This window comes from Coenobita brevimanus, chromosome 51 (assembly GCF_032717465.1).
Source record: "Coenobita brevimanus isolate Jiangsu-jjx chromosome 51, ASM3271746v2, whole genome shotgun sequence".
In the NCBI taxonomy this organism is placed as follows: Eukaryota; Metazoa; Arthropoda; class Malacostraca; order Decapoda; family Coenobitidae; genus Coenobita; species Coenobita brevimanus.
The window spans coordinates 42,264,812-42,279,811 of record NC_137004.1 but is presented as its reverse complement, the minus strand read 5'-3'; the positions used below and the strand labels follow the sequence as shown (position 1 = coordinate 42,279,811).

Genomic DNA, 15,000 nt, shown 5'->3' with positions numbered 1-15,000 from the left:
GAGAGAGAGAGAGAGAGAGAGAACGGGATAAGAAACAAGAAAGAGAAGATGTATGGCTAATGAGAGAGCGAGTGTTGGGAGGAGAAATAAGAAGTAAGCAAAAGATCGAGGATAAACGAATGAGAGAGAGAGAGAGAGAGAGAGAGAGAGAGAGAGAGAGAGAGAGAGAGAGAGAGAGAGAGAGGTGTTAAAGGTGTAGTAGCGCCTAAAAGAGCCAGGCTAAGAGAAACTCCTTGTGTAGCTCCTGCCAGGCGTCCATAACCCGTCCCTGAATTGAGAGAGAGAGAGAGAGAGATGAAAGGGTGGGAGGAAGGACTGAGAGGAGAGGTTAAAGCAAGAATGAAAGGCTCTGGAATGAGAGAGTGTGACTGAAATGGGGAAAGGGAGAAAGGAGATGAGAGAGTAGGGAAAGGAAGGAAAAAGAGAGGAGAAGGGAGGAAAATGTAAGAGGAGAAGAAATGGGAGAATGAGGGAAGAATGACGAAAAAAGAGAAGAGTAGGTGGTGGCGCCCACCATTCACTCATTCGATTTAGTGCTGCTTTCAACTTTTCTACTCCGTGTGACAAGCCAAATAAAATCCTGTAGCCCACGAAACCATTTACTGCGCTGGGTGGTAACCATGAAGCCTGATAGTTGGATGGGTTAAGACACCGCAACCATATGAGGTACGTGAGGGTAAATATCTGAGGATTGGTTAGGGTTCATTGCTTATAATTTTTATGCAGCTCAGGGACGAACGAGGCTGGTCACCCATGATTTATCTGGTCCGATTAATCTCGCCCCGGACCCCTACGCCTCTTATGGGGTAGAAAATGAGTGACAGAGAGACAGAGAGCGAGACAGATAGGGAGAAAAAATAGAACGGATAAAAAGATGTAACAAAAAGAGAAAATAATGGAAGAAGTGAGAGGGAGAGGAGAGAGAAAATATATAGAACAAGGGAAGAAGGAAGAAAACAGAGAGAGAGAGAGAGAGAGGTTAGAATTAACATCAAGGTGAAAAGAATGGGACTTGTTACAGTAAGTCGATGAGAATAGGAAGGAGAAGGAGGAGGAGGGGTAGGAGGAGGAGGAAAAGGAGGAAGAGGGAGAAGGAAAAGAAGATTTAATACACATTGATGACAAAAAGACAAGATTTAAAGAGAGAGAGAGAGAGGGGGGGGGGAATGGACGAAAGAAAGAAAAAAGAATGACTGATGCAAAAGTAAAATAACATACATCAAGGTGCAAAAATCTACACATCCACAGGCAAAGGACAAACGAGGGAAAAGGAGAGAGATGAGGGACGTAACAACCCCGACGGAGGCTGAAAGAGAACTAAGGGCTGACGGCGGGGGGATCACAACATAAATGCGTTCGTGGTGCGGTCGGATTCAGGCGCATTCATCCGTGAGCCAGGAGACTTTGAGTGAGAACGCTCGCCACTTGCAGAAAAATTGTGGTTGGAAGAAGAGCAGGATTTTTTTGAAAGGAATGAATACTGCAGAGAGAAAACTGAAGCCTATTAATTGAATAAAAATTTGTGGTGGGTATAAAATTAATGAGGAAAACAGAAATGGAGAGGGAGCTCACTTTTTTTTTTTTTTAATGGAGCAAAGAAAGGAAAAGTGTTCTGTATAATATTACTGGATAAGATCGTGTTGATTCGGAAAGTGTTTGAGAAAAGTTGAAAATAGAAATGGAATGAGGAGTATAAAAATAAAACGAATGCATTTAATAGATTTAATAGGGCCAAGGTGCTTGTAAATCTGCCGTAAGAGAGAGAGAGAGAGAGAGAGAGAGAGAGAGAGAGAGAGAGAGAGGATATAAGAGATGAAAAAGAAAATTGCATGTACAGGACAGAGGAAAATATGAATACAAAATAACCTGATCAGAAATAGGCCTGGCACAAGAGAGAACTAGTGAAAATTATTAAGTATGACATCTCGAAAGCTTAAAATGATGAATAAAGTGATGCATGATTTATTTTACTGAGAAGCCGATAGTTCCAATTTCACGCTTTACTGTTCCTGACTCTGGAAATACGGCTGGCATGTTGGGGGTGTAATCTGAAGCCTATTTTACTGATTTGTTTATTTATTTTAATCTTCGTAAGGCAGGACGCTACTTATTTTATTTTGACTACTTCCGCCACGACAGGCCTCTCACTGACAAAGGCTTCAAGACGTTCAGTAACTTTGTGTGCTTGAAATAAGTAAGGTAGAGAGAGTGTGTAAGTTAGGGGTAGGGCAGCGAAATGACAGAGGACAGGATGACATGGAGGCGATTTGTTTGTGGCCACACCTTACATGATTAAGGCGTCTGGCTATAGATAGGTAGATATATAGATAGATAGAGAGATAGATAGGTAGACAGATAGATAGATATAGATGGATGGATAGATAGATAGATAGGGAAGGGCAACAATAAGAAGGATTAATACACAAATCTATCAACCCCAAGAGCTCCAGACCTCACCTAGACACAACAGCAACTAAAGAGAGATGAACAGACCTAAAACGCAGAGTACAAAAGCTCACAAAGTACGAGAAGAGAGGAAACAGCGGCGGAGAAGCACTTAAGCAAATGTGTTACTGTGTGCGTTTTTGTGTGTGTGCGTGCGTGCGGCGGAGGTGGGCGTGTGGCTGGGTCTTTAGTGTGTGTGTGTGGGGGGGGGGGCCTGGTCGTTGGTCGCAATTAAGCCGACGTGTAAGTACTGGGCGGCTCTGGCTGTGTTGAATCTTTTTCGAGCTGCGTGAACCCGTGAAGTGCCGAGAGAGAGAGAGAGAGAGAGAGAGAGAGAGAGAGAGAGAGAGGAGGGGGGAGAAAGATGGTTATTAAGAATTCATGTGTGTGTGTGTGTGTGTGTGTGTGTGTGTGTGTGTGTGTGTGTTTTTCACCATGATAAGTCCCGTACGACATCCATTACTGTGATTACACCTGATATACGAAAAATTCTCCTTACTGACTCTTATCCATGACAAGAAATTAATCAAAGGAAAGTGGAAGGATGAATATTCGAGTTTTTTTCCCACTGTGATTCGTTACCGCGATTACGTTGGATATATTATACAAAAATTCTCTTCACTGCGTCTTCTCCTTATTGGCAGAAAGTATTGTTAAGAAAATGAACTGCCCAGGAAAGATGAGTGGAAAGACGATTAGCTAGTATTGCCCCCGTGATACTGTCTCCATTTTAATAATTTTTGTCTGAAACCGGAAACCACTGAAAAAAAAAAAAATCATTTCTTATGGTAATAAAACTCCAGAATGAATTAAAAAGTATGAGAAGAGTAAAACTATTGAGGGTATAGTGTGGCTGCATTTTATATCAATGAAAAACAGAATTACAAAAAAAAAGTATGCCAATAGTTACTAGCAAAGAATGCAAAATAATGATAACACTAATAATAATAATAATGATAATAATAACAATAATCCAGAATACAGTTGGTCAAAAAGTTGCTAGAGTACTACAGTTAGAAAATAAATAAATAAAACTATACACGTTTAACTTGACCCAGATTTTCATCCTTTGGCAGTTTTTTTCACGTACCTCAATGGCAGAAAAATATAATGCCACGGCTCAACATATTTCCCGTAGCACTCCTTCGTGACTAGCATCGAATTCTAGTGTTGATCAAGTGTTACAGCTCGGCATTCAAGATGGAGAGAGGTGACAATTTTAGGCCAAGTTAGAGTAAAAAAAAGTATAGTCTCCCAAAACGGATTAAAAACTTTGAGTAGCTTGAAATTTTGGAATCGCGTGAAGAGGTATATGAGATTTCCAAAATAGAAGCTCAAGGAATAGACCCGGCCCACGTTTTCTATTTTAGGGCCAAAAGTTGTAAGTGGAGTGAGCTTTATAGGGGGAGGCGAGAGAGAGAGAGAGAGAGAGAGAGAGAGAGAGAGAGAGAGAATGTAATTAAGGGGGGAATGGGACAATTACTCTGACTCTTCCTACTGCTATTAGTGTTCCTCCATCTCCTTCCCTCACCCGAGCTCTCTCTCTCTCTCTCTCTCTCTCTCTCTCTCTCTCTCTCTCTCATAAACCATTCAAACAATACTTTTTCCAAAAAAAATTTTTCTTAATGTTAACCCTTTCTCTGCGATGTCCTCTTTTCACACATCATTCTTGCCACATCCAGGCGATTTTATTCCTTTCCTGGAGGGGTTAGATAAATCCTCCATTAACCCTTTCAAAATGTCTCCAGTGAACGAAATGTTCAAGGAAACACAAGTGTACTATAATTTTTCGTCCTCTAACCAAAATGATTCATTATAATCATAAAATTTTTCTTGAAGATCCTTTCTGGAGTTGGCAGTATATTTACAAAAAGTTTGTCTTGCGTGAGTTTGTATTTATGTATATTTTATCTCCCTGTATTGTATCTTTATATTAGTAGTATATTTTTAGTTCCAGACGGTTTCATTCAGCATAGGAAATCCCCATGGTAGTGAAGGGATTAATGAAGGCTGTATCCAACCCCTCCAGTTTAATAAATCTCATCAGAGTTAAATAAAATCGTCTGGTGGTAGAAATAATAAATAAATAAATAAATAATATAGATAAATTAAACTAGGGCTAAAAGGGTTTGGAATCTATCTAATGGCATCTTTCACTAGTTAGAATTTTTTCTGAGAGACGTGTCAAATTTTTATGCCATTGTATAAAGTTAAATGGAGAACTTAGGTTGAACCGTTTAACTCGTGAATAATAGAGAATCGAATGCCTCCGACGCGTCCATTGTTCACCACAAGATCTCGCTAACCTAAATCTAGCAGTCTAGCCATAGCAAAAAATTTAAGTGAATAACGTCGTTGTTTTGAATGAGTGAATGGGGATTACCGCTAACTTCTTCAGTACAATTGTTTTCCACTAAATTTTAAAAAAGTACATAAGTAAAGAAGTAATAAAGCAGAGGCAAAGTAAAATAGCAGTCTAGCCATGACAAAAATTTAAGTGAATAGCGTCGTGGTTTTGAACAAGTGAATGGGGATTACCGCTACCTTCTTCACTACTATAGGCCTCCATTAAATAAAAAAATAAAGATAAAAGAGTAAACAAGTCAAGGGAAAGTAAAATTGTATGACTATATCGAGAAGAAAGTGAAAAAGACTTCGTAGTAATTAAGACGCTTGTGTTTGTTACTTCTAATCGCTTTAGTTGGAGAGGCGTTTCCGGAGTTGATTAAAGGCTCCTCGATTGGCAGTCCATCACGCTACTGCTTGACTGTCGTAAGTTGCTAGAGAGAGAGAGAGAGAGAGAGAGAGAGAGAGAGATACAGTGTGGAAAGAATATTACTACCAACACAAGAGCAGACAAGGAAGAAAGAAGAGAATGACGATGAAAAGACTGGCTGGTTGTGGGCAGAGACGAGCAACTGTGGGCGAGTGTGGGTGGTGGAGGCTGAGTTAGTGTGGGCAGGAGGGTATGAGTGGGTGTGGGTGGTATCTGTGGGTGGAGGAGGGTTGGTGTGAAGTCCAAAGAGCCATTAATTGGACCTCGTGTTCGTGCTATTAAGTTTTTCGGCGTTAACGTTATGTGGCTGAGTTTCTTGAGTGAGATCTGGGTGGTTGTGAGTGGGTGTGGATTGGGTTGTGGATAGATGTGGACGAGATGTGTGTGTGTGTGAGAGAGAGAGAGAGAGAGAGGGAGGGAGAGAGGGAGTTTAGATATGTACGGGGATGTGTGTAGAAGGGAGGGATGCCTGTGAGCAGTAAGCGGGTATAGGTAGGTATCAGTGAGTTTGGGTAGGGGCTTTTGTGGATGGGGGTGGGCTGGTGTTGGTGGATTGTTTTGTGATATGTGGGCGGGTTTCGTGAGTGAGATGGAAGTGTAAGTGGGTGTTAGGCGAGTGAGTGGGTGTGGGCAAGAATTGGATACCAGCTGGGAGTGGTGGTGGTGGGGGAAGGGGTAAAGATATAAAGAGGATATGGCCTTGGTGTGGAGTGTGGGTGGGTGTGGGTGAGGTATAATGAAGCTGTGGGCTTAGATGTGGGTGCAAGTGGGGTGTGGGCTTGGAGCTTGGACTGGATTTGGGCATAAATGTGGGGGGAGGCTGAGTATGGAATGGGTGTGGGCATTTGTGAGGGGGCAAGAAGGGTCTGGGCGTGGCACGAACAAAGCGTGAGCGAGTAAAGGCATGAAAACGGGTGTAGATGTAAGTGCAGGAAGGATGTGAGTGTGGGTGGGGTGGGATGGGTGTGTTTGGGTATGGGTGTGGGCGTGGGTGAGGGTGTAGTTGGGGCAGGGTGGGTATGTTTGGGTGTTGGCATTGGTATGGGTGTGGGTTCCGATTTGGGTGTGTGTAGATGTGGATGTGGGCACGAACGAAGTATTATGGTGGTGTGGGTGTGGGCATGAGTGTGAGTGAGGTTGGGGGTGGGGTGCGTATGGATGTGGGCATGGGTGTGGGTTTGGGTATGAGCGAGGTGGATGTGTTTAGTTGTGGGTGTGGGCATGGGCGTGGGTGTGTGTGTGGGTGGGGGCAGGGCGTGTGTTTGGCGTTCCCATCTGCCGTAATGACCGTGAGAGGCAGCGAGGGAGGCCAGGCTGGGGGCGCTGAGGGGGTCGATAGCGACAGAAGGAGGAAGGAAGAACCCAGAAGGAGAGAGAGGGAGGAGAAGGGAAGGAGAAGGAGGAGAGAAGAGACGAGAAAGAGTGGAGGAAAAGGAAGTTGAAGAAAAAGAAAAAGGTGGGAGAAAGAGAAGGGAAAGGAAGAGAGAGGAAGAGAAGAGCCAGGAAAGGAATACAAGATGGAAGTGGGAGGAGAGAGAAAGAAGGGAAAGAAGTAGAGGGAGGAGGGAAAGAAGTGGAGGGAAGAACGAGGAAGCACACGAAGGAGGCGGAGGGATGAGAAGGAAGAGGATGGCGGGAAGAGAAGCAAGAAGGGAAATTAATGAACAGGATGGGGAGGAAAGAAGGAAGTATAAGGAAGTGAGGCTAAAGGGAAATTGAGGAAAGAAGAAGAGTGAGAAAAGGAAGAGCAGAAAATAGAGGGAAAGGAAACGGGAAAGAGGAAGTGTAAAATAAGTAGAGAAAGGAAACAAAGACCAGAGAAAGCAGAAGCAGAGAGGAAAATGGAAAGGGGGGTAAGACAAAGGAGAGAGAGAGAGAGAGAGAGAGAGAGAGAGAGAGAGGAGGAGGAGGAGGAGGAGGAGGAGGAGGAGGAGGGAAGGTGCCAAAAGAAAGGAGGAGAGAAAGAAGGAAGAAAACTGAGAACACGAAAATAATTGTAATCTGGCAAAGAAAAAATAGACAAAGAATCACGTATAGGAAAGAAGAGAAAGGAGGAATGCAGACGACAGAAGGAAGGAGGGAGAAAGGCAAGGATGTGGGAAGGAGGAGGAGGAATAGGAGAGAAAATGGAGAAGGAAGGAGGAGAGGCAAGGATGTCGAAAGGAGGAGGAGTGAAGGAGAGACAGCGGTGAAGGAGAGAAGAAAAGCAGGGATGTGGAAAGAAAGAAGGGAGGGAGGAGAGAGCATTGTGGAAGGAACGGAACAAAGGCAGGGTGTGGAAAGAAGGGGAAGGAGAGAGAATGATGAGGGATAGAACAAAGGATGCAAGGAAGACGGAAGTACGAAAGGAGGAAGAGAAGGAAGGAGACAGACAAAACGGGAAAATAAGAGAACAAAAAAAATCACTAGAAGGAAAAGGTGAGTAGCAAGAGAAGCGAGGACGACGAAAGTAGCGCGTTCGAAAAAAAAAAAAAACAGGAAAAAAGTATAAAAATCATGAACAAAATAAATTAGGTGCAGGAAAAGACGGTTGAAGGAAAATATAACCTCTTAGCCATGATTTCTTTCTCCCCTGAAGCTGAATAAAATCGTCTGAAGATAGCGAGAATCAAATGATAAAAATCGTTGTCGGAGTTAAAGGGTTACTGGCAACTGCTGTTAATGGGGGGATTTTTTTTAATTTCTTCACTACGATGGGCCTGTCCTAAGCTGAATAAAATCGTCTGTCTGTAGCGGGAATAAATGGAAAAAATCGTAGCCAAACTGAAGGGGTTTAGAACAAAGGGAGATAGGAGAAATGGAACGAAAGGAAGAGGAAAATATAAGATAAGTGGGGAGGAAGCTTAGACTGGAGGAAGATTGAGGAAAGTACGAGAGAGAGAGAGAGAGAGAGAGAGAGAGAGAGAGAGAAGGGAGAAAAATGAGAAGACAGGAGAGACATCAGACTTGTGTGAAAGGAACAAAGGAGGAATCGATAGGGGAAAAAAGAAGTTGAAAGGAAGGAAGGAAGGAAGAAGTGAAGAAAGGAGGAGGGGGAAGAAGCAATAATGGATGAGAGGAAAGGAAGAGGAGAAGAAGAGAGAGAAAATAGAATATGAAAGAAAGGAGGAAGGAAATGAGAGGAGAGGAAGAGGGAGAAAGGGGAGAAATTTACGAATGGAAGGAAGAAAGGAGTGAGGAAAAGGAAAGAGAAAGGGAAGAAAGAGTGAACAGGAAGCAAGGAGAGAGCAGTATATGAAGAGGAATAGGAAATGTATGGGAAAGGTAAAGGAACGAAGAAAAGAAGAGTAGAGGGAAAGAAGAGTAAAGTGCAAGCAAGGAGGAAAGAAATACCGGAAATAAAAGGAAGTGTAGGTGAGAAAAGAGACGAAATAAATAATGATGGATTGACTAAGAGGGTGTAAATGTGAACTGAAGATGGAATATGAATGAATAAAAAGGAGGGATGGAAAAGAACGAAAGGAAAGGAAAGAAGGAAGATAGAATGAAAGAAAATCGAAAGCAAAGAGTGAAAAGAAAGAAATGAGAGATACAGCATGAAAGGAGAAGGTGGAAAAATACAAAATGGAAAAAAGAGGAAAAGTAAAGGAAAGGAAGAGAGTATGGAGAAAAATTTGTAAGGCTTGAGAAAACATGGAAGAAGAGGAAGAAAGGGGGAAAATATGAAAAATAAATGGAGAAAGGAACAACATGCAAACGAAGAGGTAGGAATGAATAAGATGAGAGGAAAATAGACGAAACGGGACACGAAAACGATGGGAAAGATGTGAAAAAAGACAGAATATTAGACAGCAAAATAAAAGAAAGACAGAAGATAAAACGAAGTGGTAAAATGAATGAAGGATTAAAGAGAAGAGAAAGCCCGATAAAAGACGTGTAAAGGATTAAAGAGATTGATGTGAACAGAGATAAACGAGGGAAGGAGAGAGAGAGGAGGGAAGAAATGAAAAAAAGGTGAATGTAAAGGATCAGTATATCTATCTAAGTGTTGGAGAGGGGCGCCTTCAGTTCCCTCTCTATCCCCTATCCTCTGAAGGGGGGGATGGTGGTCTTGCAGGAGGAGGGGGCAACTTTAGCCTGCTTTCTACTGAGTCCATTCAGATAACAACAGCACCAACAATAACTACTACTACTACTACTACTACTACAGAAGAGCCACTTATATTACACTCCATTCTACCATACACCTTAGTTATATGCTCACTCTCTATAAACTCATCCATTATACCCCTAACATACGCATCTCTCACCTCTCTCTCTCTCTCTCTCTCTCTCCCTTTCAGATGGTGAGCCTGGCGCAGACTCTCATCTTCTCCTGGGTGCTTCTGGAGACATACCAAAGCTACGGCTCCACCTCGGACTCCAGCAACTCCAGCTCAGACTCATCCTCTTCCTCGTACTCCTTCGCCTCCCCGACCTGTCCCATCGGCTTCCTTCCCATCGGCCAAAAGTCGCCCATACCCTGCCAAAACGGAGGGTGTAGTAACGACACGGGGGGCAGTGAGAGGGGACAGAGGGAAGGGGACGACGGAAAGGTGGGCGAGAGCGACGTGAACGCAACGCAAACGACGACGACTACGACACAGACGACAACCATCCAGCCAAGTAACGTCAGCTCGTCCACGTCCACGTCCCCGATGACGATGGAGCTGAGGTTAGAGGACGAGGAGGTGGTGGTGTCGTCCCTCCCGTCTCCGACGCAGACGCAAATGGCCACGGGGGCGCTTGGGGAGGACACTTCGGGCACGTCGGCGGTGTGGCTGTCGTCGCCGTCGCCCTCGGGAATCACCTCCATCGCTACGACGACGACGGAGGCGACCAACGCGACCTCGAGTAGAAACGGGTCTGGGATCACGTGCGCTGCGCCAGGTGAGTTGCAGTTTGTGTGGGGGAGTGGGTATTTCTGCTTTTCTTTTCTTTTTTAATGTGTGTGTGTGTGTGTGTGTGTGTGTGTGTGTGTGTGTGTGTGTGTGTGTGTGTGTGTGTGTGATTATCTTCTATTTCCTGTTCCTGTTATGTTTTTGTTTATACGTTCCTTATTGCAGTCGTGTTTTGCTTTCCCCTTTCTAATTCTTTTATGCTTTTATGTTTTAATAACCTACTTCCTTCTCCTCTTTCAGGTATCTTCCACTTCCTTATCCCCTGAATTATCGTTCCATTGTTCCCTCTTTATCTTCTTTCTTAGCTCCATTTAGTAATTATCTTGTATTTACTGTATCCTCTTTCAGTTATCTTCCTACTTCCGTATAATCTTTTCGTGAACTTTATTTGCCATCTTTTTGTTATCTTTTACTTCCATGTCCTCTTTTACTTATATTCCTTTCCATTTCTCTGTTATGAAGCTCTTCTCTCACTACAAATGCATTCAACACCGCTGTTTTGGCAGTACAGAATTTTACGTATAAATTCACAGTCTTTTATAACCGTTTATTAGTTCTGATCTCAAAATAGTGGATATATATTTCGCTTCATACAAGGAATAATGATACTAATATTCGTGTATCAATTTATGTTTTTGTGCTTCTTCTTTGACTCAATAATTTTCCTGGACTAAATAAAATCGTCTGAAATCAACCAAAACTATGATATGAGGGATTTCTTTGAGCTGAGCAAAATCGTCTGGGTGTAGGAAAATAAGCTTAAAATCTCCTATGACTCAGGGAAAGGGTTGATGAGTCCAAATAAGAGTCGTAGTACATTCACCGAAATAGGTCTTTGCTTTTTTGGATAATATTTTACGTGAAATGTCAAGGGCGATTCAGGCAGATGGTTATCGATTCATTGGCTATCTCATCATCGGGGCCTATCTCCGTACCCATTCATTATATACTGACCATTTCCACCAATCTGAGCTCTCTCTCTCTCTCTCTCTCTCTCTCTCTCTCTCCACTAGAAGGTTAATATGGTGGTTGTGGGTTTTACTTACGCTGTACTTACGATGTACTTACGCTCCACTTACCAGCTGCTTGTGTTCTTTCTTACGCCTTACTTACGCTCTACTTACCATCTGTTTCCGCTCTTCTTACGATGTACTTACGTCCTACTTAGTCTAATTACGTTCTGCTTAGACTATTTTTACAACCTACTTACATTGTACTTACGGTTTAGTTACGCAGAAATTGTTAAGCTTACGTTATGTTTAATCTGCTTACGCAATTCTTACACTTACGATATACTTACGGTCTGCTAACTGTCCTTACGCTGTACTTGATATTGTACTTACGCTTTACTTACGCTGTACTTGCTCAGTACTTACAATCTACTTACGCTCTACTTACGCTGGTAATGGTCGGCCTTGGCTTCCCATAACTAAGGGTGTTACCATCACGTGCGACACTTTCACGACCGCCACTACCGCTGATACGACTCTCTCTCTCTCTCTCTCTCTCTCTCTCTCTCTCTCAAATAACAGTCAATTTCTCACGGACCGTATCTCTCTTTCATTCTCTTTCTATTTTCCCTCACATTAACTTTAAGCGCTCTCTCTCTCTCTCCCCCCTCTCTCTCTCTCACCAAATTCCTTCCTCGTGTCCTATCTCACTCGCTCACGCCTTGCTCTCACTCTTACTCTTTCTTCTCATCCAGTTACTTAAATATTTCTCATTCTGACTTATTCCTCCCATTCTTTATTAATTACTCTCTCTATCTTTATCTTTTTTATCTCATAATTGTTATTTAATCGACTTTTTTCTCATTTTCTTTGTCTTTTCTTTTTCTCCTCTTCTGTGTCACATCTGTTTTTCTTCATCGTCTTTTTTCTTTACTGTTTTGCACCTTTTTTTCTGTCAACATATACTGTATAGTTTTTCTCTTGTTTTCACACTCTCTCTCGCTCTCTCTCTCTCTCTCTCTCTCTCTCTCTCTCTCTCTCTCTCTCTCTCTCATCGTCTTTTTCCTCACTGTTTTGTACTTTTTTATTCTTAACACATATTGTATACATTTTTTTCTTGTTTTCGTACTCTCTCTCTCTCTCTCTCTCTCTCTCTCCAGTGTCTTGCCTCCTCCTCGCGCCCCCCAACCAACGCCCCTTCCCCCCGACTAACCTTCTTATCTCCCCCCTCTCTCTCCCCCCCACCAGGTCAGGGAGTGCTGTGGGCCCTCGTCTTCTTCTCTGCCATCTACTCCTTCGTCGGGGGGCTCCTCATCGTCGCCATCTTGTCGGTGGGTCCTCAGCCTCTATCTGTTTTTCCATCAGCATCATCATCATTAACAGCAGCATCAGTTAATCATCATAATCGCTTTCATCATTATCTTCATTATGATCAGCAGCAGTAGAATCATCATTATCATCATCATCATTATCATCTTCATCATCATCATCGAGCTTCCCACTGAATTTTACTATAGATTACATGCTCTCTCTCTCTCTCTCTCTCTCTCTCTCTCTCTCTCTCTCTCTCTCTCTCTCTTTCCAAGCATAAATATTCGCAGATTTAAACAAAAACAGCTCTGTTTTAGTATCTTACAGCTTCTTAACGTGAAACAGTTAGAAAACAGAAGTGAACGTGTATAATCATCATCAATCGTCCTTCTGCGAGCTAAGAACATCAATTTTAAAAGGCTAATTATGCCATCAATCACGCCCAGTCTGATATGAACTGTATTGTCTTAGGGAATAATAGTAATATTTACTTAAAAGGCCCCTATTTTCAGCATATTGGATTTCGGACAGAGTGAGACAGTTAGGGAGGGGGAGCAGGTGGGGAGGACTTTGATTAATGACAGGGATGCCTTCATGTGGTGGCACCGATATAACCAGGTCGCTTAGCTGCCTGGTTATACAAACGTCCCTCAGCCACTTCCCTATCTCCCGAAAGAAGGATGGTGAAATGCAGAAGATCAGCTTAAGCCTGCAGTCCACTAGGTTCACGTTTCTGATGAACTCGGGGCTACAACAACAACAACAACAAGTACAACAACAACTACTATTACTACTACTACTACTACTACTACTACGCATTAGGTTCTTGATCACTGTTGCCTTCATCCCATTTATATCAACATGTGTATATTCTAAGCAGGAAAATTTTAAAGCACCGATCATCTTTTTCATCCTCTTTCAGGCCTCAGAATAAGTTACTTCAGGTGCTCATAATGTTTTGTTTTTATCCCACGTAAATTAAGAATCCACGTTACCTGTCTTTCGGAACATTTGTGGAGCATTTGTAACTGCACTAAATATGTCCAGTATCAACAGTTGAATCAGACGCAAATATTTTTCATTTTCAAACTCCCCCAATCTGCTTTTATTCCTCCATTTGCATTTTCAGATTAAGTTTCTTCTCTTGTTGATTGATAGCTTCTGTAGACGGTCATCGTTCTCTGCTTTTAAACTGTCAGTAGAAAAGCTGTTCCTGACTCACTCCTTTTATAAACTCGTTCCCTTTTATTTTGCAGTGATTTTGTGAGCTATAAATCTAATCTTCATCACTCGTATGCTGATCTTCCACCCTTCCGTGATTCGTCCTGCAGAAGTGTCAACAGAATTCACTCCGCGAGACTCAGGAACGCATGAATTTGAAGAATAATAACTAGACCGCGTTCTAAGAATGTGCAAGCTAATTTTAGTTACAAATCTAAGAACGTGCCATATGGATTACGAATAAATAACCATAATAACGGTGTGCACTGATGATTGTAAAGTCTTGCGATCGATTCCCAACTGAGGCAGAGAACAGTTTAAAGACCGATTATATTTATTTATGTTTTTTTTTTTTTCACGAGATGAGCGAAGGAAGGAAAAACAAATTAAGTAAAAGTTGTGTTAAAATAGTTTCCATTGCTCATCCACAAGACCCCTCGACATACAGTGATCATACCGCCGTCACTGCCATCAGTAGTCGTGGATGAGAAAGCCTTCCCATGTTTGACAGTGGACGCCCCGGTACTAATATCCAAGCGGTGACATGCGTGAGTAGGATTGCATTTTCTATTTTTTTCCCCCGATTTTTATGCCACCAAAAAAGTATATGTTTTCCAAATAAGATTGCAGTACCTCGTGGAACCTGGGTCAAGGGCGGGGTAAGTAAAATAGTAGTAATTTAAGTAAGGAAAAATGCCCTTGTTTCCTCTGTCCACCCATATTCTCCCTAGCACCTCTTCCTTAGCGATTTATTTTTGGATATAGCTGTTTCATATCCTTTCGTACGCTGTTTATATTGTGGCCATATTAGGGAGATCTGTATAACACTGAAGAGGACTGTAATGTGTAATAAGCAAAATAAATCGCTAAGGAAGAGGTGTTGGGGAGCCTCAAAGCAATCCTATCATACACCAACAGCTGCTCACGTCCTTCACCTGTGTCCAAACCCTCGCTTATTATTATTATTATTATTACTATTATTATTATTATTATTATTATTATTATCTTGTGAAGAGACAGGCAGACAGACAATACTAGGGGATGAATAATAATAGCAACATTTCTAGCAGGTGTGTGTGTGTGTGTGTGTGTGTGTGTTTCATTATATATTTTACACTTACTACATGATGACTGATTATTACATTCTTAGCTGTAAATCATCAGCTACATCGTTATCTTCATTTTTCACCACAACTACCAACATTTCTCTGCCGTCAGCTACCACCACCGCAACTACCACCATTACCACAATCACCATCATCGCAGCTACCACCACCACCGCAACTACCACCATTACCACAATCACCATCATCACAGCTACCACCATCGCAGCTACCACCACCACCACAACTACCACCATCACCACAACTACCACTATCACCACAGCTACCACCATTACCACATCTACCACCATCAC

At 42.4% G+C, this 15,000-nt stretch overlaps 1 protein-coding gene across 1 annotated transcript in view; it reads left to right on the top strand.

Annotated features, from left to right (window-relative positions):
* LOC145400128 (uncharacterized) overlaps nucleotides 1–15,000 on the top strand; it is a 203,486-nt gene that overhangs the window by 176,063 nt on the left and 12,423 nt on the right. Inside the window, exons 2-3 of the mRNA XM_080272639.1 lie at nucleotides 9,505–10,090; nucleotides 12,300–12,382. Coding sequence (XP_080128765.1) covers nucleotides 9,505–10,090; nucleotides 12,300–12,382 — 669 coding nt within the window. The remainder of the gene's footprint in view (nucleotides 1–9,504; nucleotides 10,091–12,299; nucleotides 12,383–15,000) is intronic.